Consider the following 7,994-nt stretch of genomic DNA (forward strand, 5'->3'; position numbering starts at 1 on the left):
CCCGCTTTTTGGTCTTCTTCAAGTCGTTTCTCTCATTATCTGCGGGAGACAAGGTCAGAGGTCAGAAGGTCAGAGGTCGTCCATCGTTAGCCAGACATTCCACAAAGACAATCACAAACCATCGCAGTCACGTGATTGGTTTAGAAACACCTGAACTGACCAAGTGAGCCAATAGGAAAAGGCCTGAGATTAAAAAGTAATTTGCATATTAGTATGTAGACATCAAACGTGACGTTCAGCTTTTTGCCATTAGGTAATGTTAAACATTTTCATTCTAAGACAATTAGTTAGCTTAATGATTTCTCCTGGATGTGAACATAAAAATCAATAAACAGCAAATATATATCGATAACATAAAACAATAAATAAAAAACAACAACAACATCATAACAGTATTTATATAATCCGCCCTTTGAAACTTTGAAGCATCAAGTTATCTATCAAACAATCTTTTTCCTAACATCCAACAACATCATCGAACTAAAACCGAAAAACATCCCAAAACATGCTACACTGCAAAAAGTAAAATCTAAGTAATTAAATATCTTAACTCAAGGCAACATACGCTTGTTTTTTGTTTGACTGTTCGACTAGTCTTAAGATATATTTTTCTTGTTTTTGAGAGCTGACATTCTGCAGTGTATGTCCCCCCAGACGCCTGGGTGGTTTCCATCAACGTGGCTAAAGGAAAATCCAGGCTTTTTCCAGGATTCAGGATTTATTTATTTATTTTTTAAGTTGTTTTTTCTGAGTGGGGCAGTCCCACTCATATTTTTCATTTTTATTGACAGATATAGTGGAGATTTAGACAGGAAGGATGGGTGAGAGAGAGAGAGGAGGGATGACATGCAGGATATGTCCCCGGCCGGAATCGAACCGGGAACCCTGCAGTTACATGGTCAACGCTTAACCCGCTACGACACCTAAGCACCCCAGGATTCAGGATTTTGATAAGTCTAAGAGTTATCAAAACAACGCTGGATTTTTTGTTGTTGTAAATCTCGCAAGATTGTCCTTTAGCGACGTTGATGGAACACCCCCCTGGTCTTCCCTGGATCCCCAATCATCCAGAACGTTCCAGGGAACACCCCAACATCCTGAGGGACCTCCCAGGGAACACCCCAACATCCTGGGACTGGGACAGTGACTGGAAGCAGGGTTCCCGCGCTGGTCTTAAAAACCCTTAAAGTCTAAAATCCAGCAAACCCAATTTCAAGGCCTAAAAAGGTCCCGAATTTCAGTTATTCGGTCTAAAAATAAGGTGCTAGGTCTTAAAAACGAGATCCTGCAGGGGAATCAGTCCGACCTGTTTACGCGGAAATTCATCAAGCTGGAACCCAAAGAAATGCCAATTCGCTTCCTTTTTTGCCTGTATGGCAGTGAAATCCCTAATTTCATCACCTCGAGGATGACAAAAAGCTATCACATGGTGTCAGGAATAGGTCTAAAATCATATTCAAAGAGGTCTTAAAAAAGGTCTAAAAAGGTCTTAAATTTGACTTGTTGAAACGTTTAGGAACCCTGTGGAAGAGTGACCCACCTGCCATGACTGCAGAGTGCAGCGGTGAAGGTGGCAGTGGTGGTGGTTGAGGTGGTTGAGGTGGTGGTAGTGGTCGTTGAGGTGGTGGTTGAGGTGATGGTGTTGCTGGTGGAGATGGTGGAGGTGCTGGTTGTTGTGGTAGTCTTGGTGATGCTGACAGCTCCTACAGGTAGTCCTCTCTCCTCTATTATCCTTCAGAGCACAGAGACACAGTCACGCCCGTCCTACGCCCGGCGGAGGGGAAGATAATCCCGCTGGAGTCTCCACACGGCGCTTTTGTAACCCTGCAACCCTCCAACACCTGAAGCCCTCGCATCACCTCCCACAATGCCGAGGGTGGACTGTGCCCCATCCCGCCCACCCCCCCACCTCCCTCTTTCCCTCCCTCCCTCCCTCCCTCCCTCCCTCCCTCCCTTCTGTCTCGGAGGGAGAGAAAACACGTGAGGGGCGGATGGGGGGGGAGGAGGACGTGCAGCCAGACTGAAGCCAGCTGAGGAGACAGACACAGACCTGTGGTACTGTACACCTGGGGGAGGGGGGGAGGGGGTGGCCCCATCAATGATTACACCATGACTCATCAACACAGACGGGTAGAGGGGAAAAAATTACTAGGGTCTTCCAGAGATAGAGAGAGGGGGGGGGAGAGAGAGAGAGGGGGAGGGAGGGGGGGAGGGAGAGGAAGAGAGAGGGAGGGAGAGAGAGCAAGAGAGAGAGAGAGGGGAAAAGAGAGAAAGAGAGAGAGGGAGGGAGAGAGAGAGAGAGAAAGAGAGAGAGGGAGGGAGTGAGAGAAAGAGAGAGAGAGGGAGAGAGAGAGAGAGAGAGAGAGAGGGAGAGAGAGAGAGAGAGAGGGGGGGAGAGAGAGAAAGAGAGAGAGGGAGAGAGAGATAGTGAGGCCTGAGATAGTCAGGTAATAAAGGTCCGGAGTACCTCAAGGGCGTCTCAGGAGCCTCAGAGAGGTCAGGTACAAGACTGTACACGGCAGGGGAGGCCGGCGGAGGTAGACATCGGAGGACGGGGTCATCGTAATGCATAAGCACTAACAGGTGTTTGATACCGTTCCTCATTCCGTTCCGTGCCTTACAGCCAGCCCATCTCCAGACCTCTGCCTCCCCCAGCCTCCCCTAATACTGACATATTCATTAATTCATTGTGGAATGCACTGCCAGTCTACATTAGGGATGCAACCTCAGCAAATTATGTTCACGTCAAGAATAAACACCCATCTTTTTATTATTGCCTTTAAATGACTAAATAATTAAATTATGATTCTATAATGATTGGAGCACTTTGAGCTGCAATGTTTGCAGGAAAAGCGCTATACAAATAAAGGTTATTAAATGTTATTATTATTAATAATAAATGGTTGTTTACTTTCAGATATCAGTACCGTTAACAGCGGGTCACTCAGTTGTAACAGCTGAACACTGATGCTTAGAGAACATTCTAGATTAGTACGGAGATCAAAATGTATGCAGAAATCATTTCTCTTTGCTGTTGTTTCTGTAAGTTTGTGATGTGCGGATCGACGTTTGTCTGACTTTCGTTGATGTTTTGCTGTTGCTGAGCTTCAAAAACAAACAAAAAAAGATTATGGAAATAATATGTTTTCTTCAAAACAAGTAGATCGTATTATAGTATTGTAGTGTTATATATCATAGTGTTACAGTATTAGAACTACTGCAAACTACTTGGTTACTTGTCCACCGTAGGACTAATTTATTACCGTACTGTGTTGTATTATATTGCGTTTCATATCATCGTACTTTGCACAGCATTTGTGTACTATTGAAGCCACTGTAAAACCATCACTTTATTACTGGTAATTACATATCCATGTTGGGTTACTTATTTAACTTGCTTACATTACTTATTATTATTATTATTATTATTATTATTATTATTATTATAATCATTACTATTACTATTATCACTATTATTACTATTACTATTATTATTATTATTATTATTATTATTATTATTACTACTATTATTACTATTATTATTATTATTATTACTATTATTATTATCATTACTATTACTATTATTATTATTATTATTATTATTATTATTACTACTATTATTATTATTATTATTATTATTACTATTATTACTATTATTACTATTATTACTATTATTACTATTATTATTATTATTACTATTATTATCATTATTATTATTATTACTATTATTATTATCATTACTATTACTATTACTATTACTATTATTATTATTATTATTATTATTATTGTAACCAGGGAGTAGCTAAAAGGACTGTAGAATTTAGGAAGGGCTGGTTATCTAACTAACTCTGAGCTAAATAGGCAGTGCAGGAGGATACAGGCAGGGGGCGCCAGCAACCCTTTAGACTAGCAGTAATATCGTTAGCATTAGCATTAGCATTAGCATTAGCATTAGCATTAGCATTAGCATTAGCTACCAGACAACGAAACACACAGCAACGGTATCCAATATGAACAAACACATTTATTATACAAATTATATATATACCTCCCAAATATACTCCCTCCCCGCCGGCCACACACACACTCACTCACTCACTCACAGTACCTGGCCTGGAAAAGGCTTAAAGTCCCGGACTGAGAATGAGCTCGTTGAGGCCTGGTTGGAGCTCGCATGTGCTTTGAGTAAAGCAGCAGACAAAGGGGGGGGTGACGTAGCAACGCGAAGGGAAAGGGGCTTCTTCGTGGTCCACGACGAGGTGTGTAGGGCTCAGGTCCGGTGGTCCACGATAAGCTCCGGTGGAGTCAGCGGTCGGTCGCAATCCACGCGTGGAGGCGACTGCTCTGTCCAGCGTGGGTCTCGCTTGGTCCAACGTTCGCAGCCGGCTGCTGGCAAGGCTGGCTAACGGGGACACAGCTAAACGGGCTATCACAGTTGTGAACTCAATAATCACTTGGCGTCTTCAGCTTCAGCACGGTGTGCGTTTTACTGACTCCGCCATCTTAGGTCGACTTCTCGTTACTTCTCTCTCGTTACTCTCTCTCGTTACTCTCCTCACTCTGATTCTCGTCACACTGACGCACAGAGCACTTCCGTCCCTATATATACACCACCGAACCTAGCATCCGGGTCACGGACACACCCCGGATATACCACGTCATTAAACATATACATAAACATTACAATAACAATACATACACCTTCATAAACGTACAGGAATAGTATAGAAAATAATAAAGGAAATAACAGGGCAAAAATAGGGCTGATTTGGGGAAACTAAACTGGCTCTAAATTGTGGGCCTTCATAACAGCCGCCCCATGAAACCCTCGGTTTCAGTTAACTAGGGAAGGCACACTGGCTAGGCTGCTCTAGCAGCGTGAGGTATGAGGTGATAGTGTCCTTCGTAATTTGAGGGAGCTCAATCAGGCGTGCCACAGGTCGGGTGTAAGTGCGACCACCAACGTCCACGATGGCCGTCCGCACCCTTCCATCCGGACCCGGCAGGACCTTGGTCACTCTGCCTGTCTGCCAGGCGGCGCGTGGAAGGGACTGGTCGATCACCAGTACCACGGCACCTTCGGACAAGTTGTCTCTCTCCCTCGTCCACTTCTGCCTGACTTTTTTGGCAATCTCCATCTGCTTTCTGGAAGACTCCAATTCTCTCTCCAGCCCAGCTATCTGGGTTTTCAGCATGTCCCTTTGCTGCTCCACATCCAACTTCTGATCCTCCATAGGTCGGAACTTCCTCTGGGTGGCCTCTCTCAACTTCGTTTGCTTGGCAATCTCCTGACGCATCTGATTCACCTCCTCCTCTTTAATCCTGAGGTCAGATGCCCTTTGCTGATTGTCCAGGGACTGTTGCTCCATACTCAAGGCGTTGTGCTCGTTCTCCTGCTGGAGTTTGGTGTTTCTGACTTGCAGCTGCTCCAGCTCCTTTGTGGTTCTCTCATGGTTGATCTTCTGCTCCCGCAGCTGCTGCTCCAGCCTCTGCTGCTCCTCTCTGCTTCGCTGGCCCGGCTGGTTCAGCACTTTGATGTCCGACTGCTTGGCGTCCAGCTCCGTGTGCAGCTGCTTCACTTCCTTCTCCAGAGACGTGATAGTAGTCTGGTCTTCCTGGGATAGCTTTAGTGCAGTGGCAACCTTCACTGAGTTGGTCACTGTCTCCGCATTCAGCTCTCTGCATTTTGTCATCAGTCGCTTCTCACTCACGTGGGACTTCAACAGGGCACTAGTCAGCTTCTCATATTCAACCCTGAACTTATCCAGGCTCTTCTCTCCGACCAGCTCATCGAGGACCTCCTGGAATTCCTTCTGCAGGGAATCAAAGCTGTTCCCCTCTCCCTCGGGTTTCTGGACGTTATCCCGTAGCGCCGCATTCATGGAGTCCACCCTGGTGTGAAGGCAGTTGATGGTCTGCACTTCTTCGGTTCGGACATGGAGGGATGACGTAGCTCTCCCGTTTCTATCTCTCCACTCGGTAGCGCCTTGGAGGGCCCACCCAAGCGCAGTCTTAACAGCCATCGGGCAGCCTCGTGGTCCTCTCAGCGGAGGACGGAGCGACACGATCAGTGCAGCGTTGTCCGAGCCGATGAGAAGGGTTGGCTCCGCTCCTTCTATCGGATGTAGGTCTACTCGCCGTAGGTGGGAATATCTTGCGCGTAATCTCTCCAGGGGGTAGTCGTAGCGGGAGAGCGCTAGCTGGTCTGCGGTGAAGACATTCTTAAGCCGATATCTGTCCGACGGCCGCCCCGCCGGGGAGATAGAGAAGTTGATCCTCGCCCCGGTGACCTCTTTAAGGTCGCGACGTATCGTGCGCAGAGTCAGCTTCTCCTCAGTCCCTTGGAGCCCCAACTGGCGCACTGCCTCCTGGAGAAGGATGGTCCGTTCCGACCCGTCGTCTAGAACGGCGTACGTGTCGTACACAGCGTTGTTGTGGTGAAGTCGGACCTTCACCACCTTCAGTAGGACCTTGGAGCCGCTGCTCCGGGCTGGGTCTAGGTAGTAGACAGGTGTTGCCTCTTCCGGTGCGCTACCGGACCTAGGGCTTCTGGTGCCCTCCGTGGACCTGGCGAGGGAGACCTCGTGTAGGATGTTGAGGTGGACCTCCTCACAGCGGTTGCACTTTCTCCTCAAGGTGCAGTTCTTAGCCAGATGGTCGCGCCCACAGTTCCAGCACCTCTTGTTCTCCTCGAGCCACCTCTGCTTGGCCTCGGTACTCAGGTTGTTGAAGTCACTGCACTCATTGAACCAGTGCTCGCTGGTGCAGTACGGACATGGCGGTGGACCTCTCCGTCCCTTTTGAGGGGGTTGAGAGGAATCCTTTCCCTCAGGTCGGGCTTTCCTCTCTCTCCGAGGCTCCTCCTCCGTGTGCAGCACTCCTACTGGGCGTCCTCTGTTCGAGCTCGGCCCGTCCCAGCGGTCTCCCTTCTCCCTCTCCTTCTTCGGCTCAGCGTAACCCATGGCGTCTACGTTGGTGTCATGCACTTCCTCCAGTAGGAACTCCGCGAAGGCAGCCATGCTCAGACCCAACTTCCCGGGGTTACGAACGCGCTGCTGTCGCCGGAACCTCTCCTGCCGGAAGCGTGGGATCTTGCGGAGCAGCCGCTCTACGTTGGAGGTGCTGTTGATCTCGCTGGCGCCAGCTGGGCCCTGCGTCTTCAGCATTCCAACCAAGGTGTGCACGCGGAGCGCGAAGTCATCCAGCGCCCGGTCATCCTTGATGGGGGCCTGCTGTTCGAGGGCTTGCAGTTCAGCAAGGGCGTGGTTCCAGGGACGACCGTAGCGGGCATCCAAGTCGGCGAGCGCTCTGGTGTAAGGTGTCGGTGCGGAGGCATGGGCCAGAACCATGTTGTGGGCTCTGGGGTTCCTCACATGCTGAAGGAGAATCGCATATTTGTAGGATTCTGAGCAGGAGTCGTCCAAGAGCGTGTCTAGGCAGATGCGTAGTTCCACATACTGGCTCCTGTCCTCGTCCTTGAAGAAGGGGAACTTGGGTCCCTCCACCTGGGGAAACATCCTGTAGTGGATGATCGGGGCTGGAGTGACGGTCTGGGTGTCCGGCCTGCATGCATTTTGGTTCCCTGGAGGACCTAGGGGTGTGCTACGCTCTTGGTGAATGGCTCCCCTCCCGGGCAGCGACGCTGGCTCCCTCTGGGCGGCGTAGCGATCGGGTCCCTGGTCCTCTTCCTTCCAGGTGGTCAGCTGGGCCTGTAGTTGGACAGTCATGGCGGGGGTCATGGAGCCATCGGCGGGGGGTTCAGGAGATGGCACTCGAGAGGGCCGTGCGGATGATGCTCTGGAGCTACGGGCCGACGGAGCTCTGCTGGTGCACACGTCGCGCATGGTCTGCATCATTTCCTCCATCTTCTCCGCGTGCAGTTGCTCTCTCGCCATCTGCCTCTCCGCCGCGCGTTCCGCCCCCTCCATCTGGAGGCGCTCGCGCTCGAAATGGATGCGTTCCCTCTCTGACGCCCCCTCCATCTGGAGGCGTTC

General features: G+C 49.2%; 1 protein-coding gene across 1 annotated transcript in view; it reads right to left on the bottom strand.

Annotated features, from left to right (window-relative positions):
* The window catches only part of LOC308165651 (solute carrier family 15 member 1-like), a gene marked incomplete at its 3' end in the record, with an annotated part of 28,354 nt that extends 26,697 nt beyond the window's left edge, over nt 1–1,657 (bottom strand). Inside the window, exons 1-2 of the mRNA XM_080539801.1 lie at nt 1,541–1,657; nt 2–39 (exon numbers count right to left, since the gene is read on the bottom strand). Of these exons, the coding sequence (XP_080395927.1) occupies nt 2–39; nt 1,541–1,547 (45 nt within the window). The 5' untranslated portion in view covers nt 1,548–1,657. The remainder of the gene's footprint in view (nt 1; nt 40–1,540) is intronic.
* Between the last annotated feature and the right edge of the window lie 6,337 nt (nt 1,658–7,994).

The sequence above is a fragment of the Nansenia antarctica genome, assembly GCF_963989245.1.
Source record: "Nansenia antarctica genome assembly, chromosome: 9".
Classification (NCBI taxonomy): Eukaryota; Metazoa; Chordata; class Actinopteri; order Argentiniformes; family Microstomatidae; genus Nansenia; species Nansenia antarctica.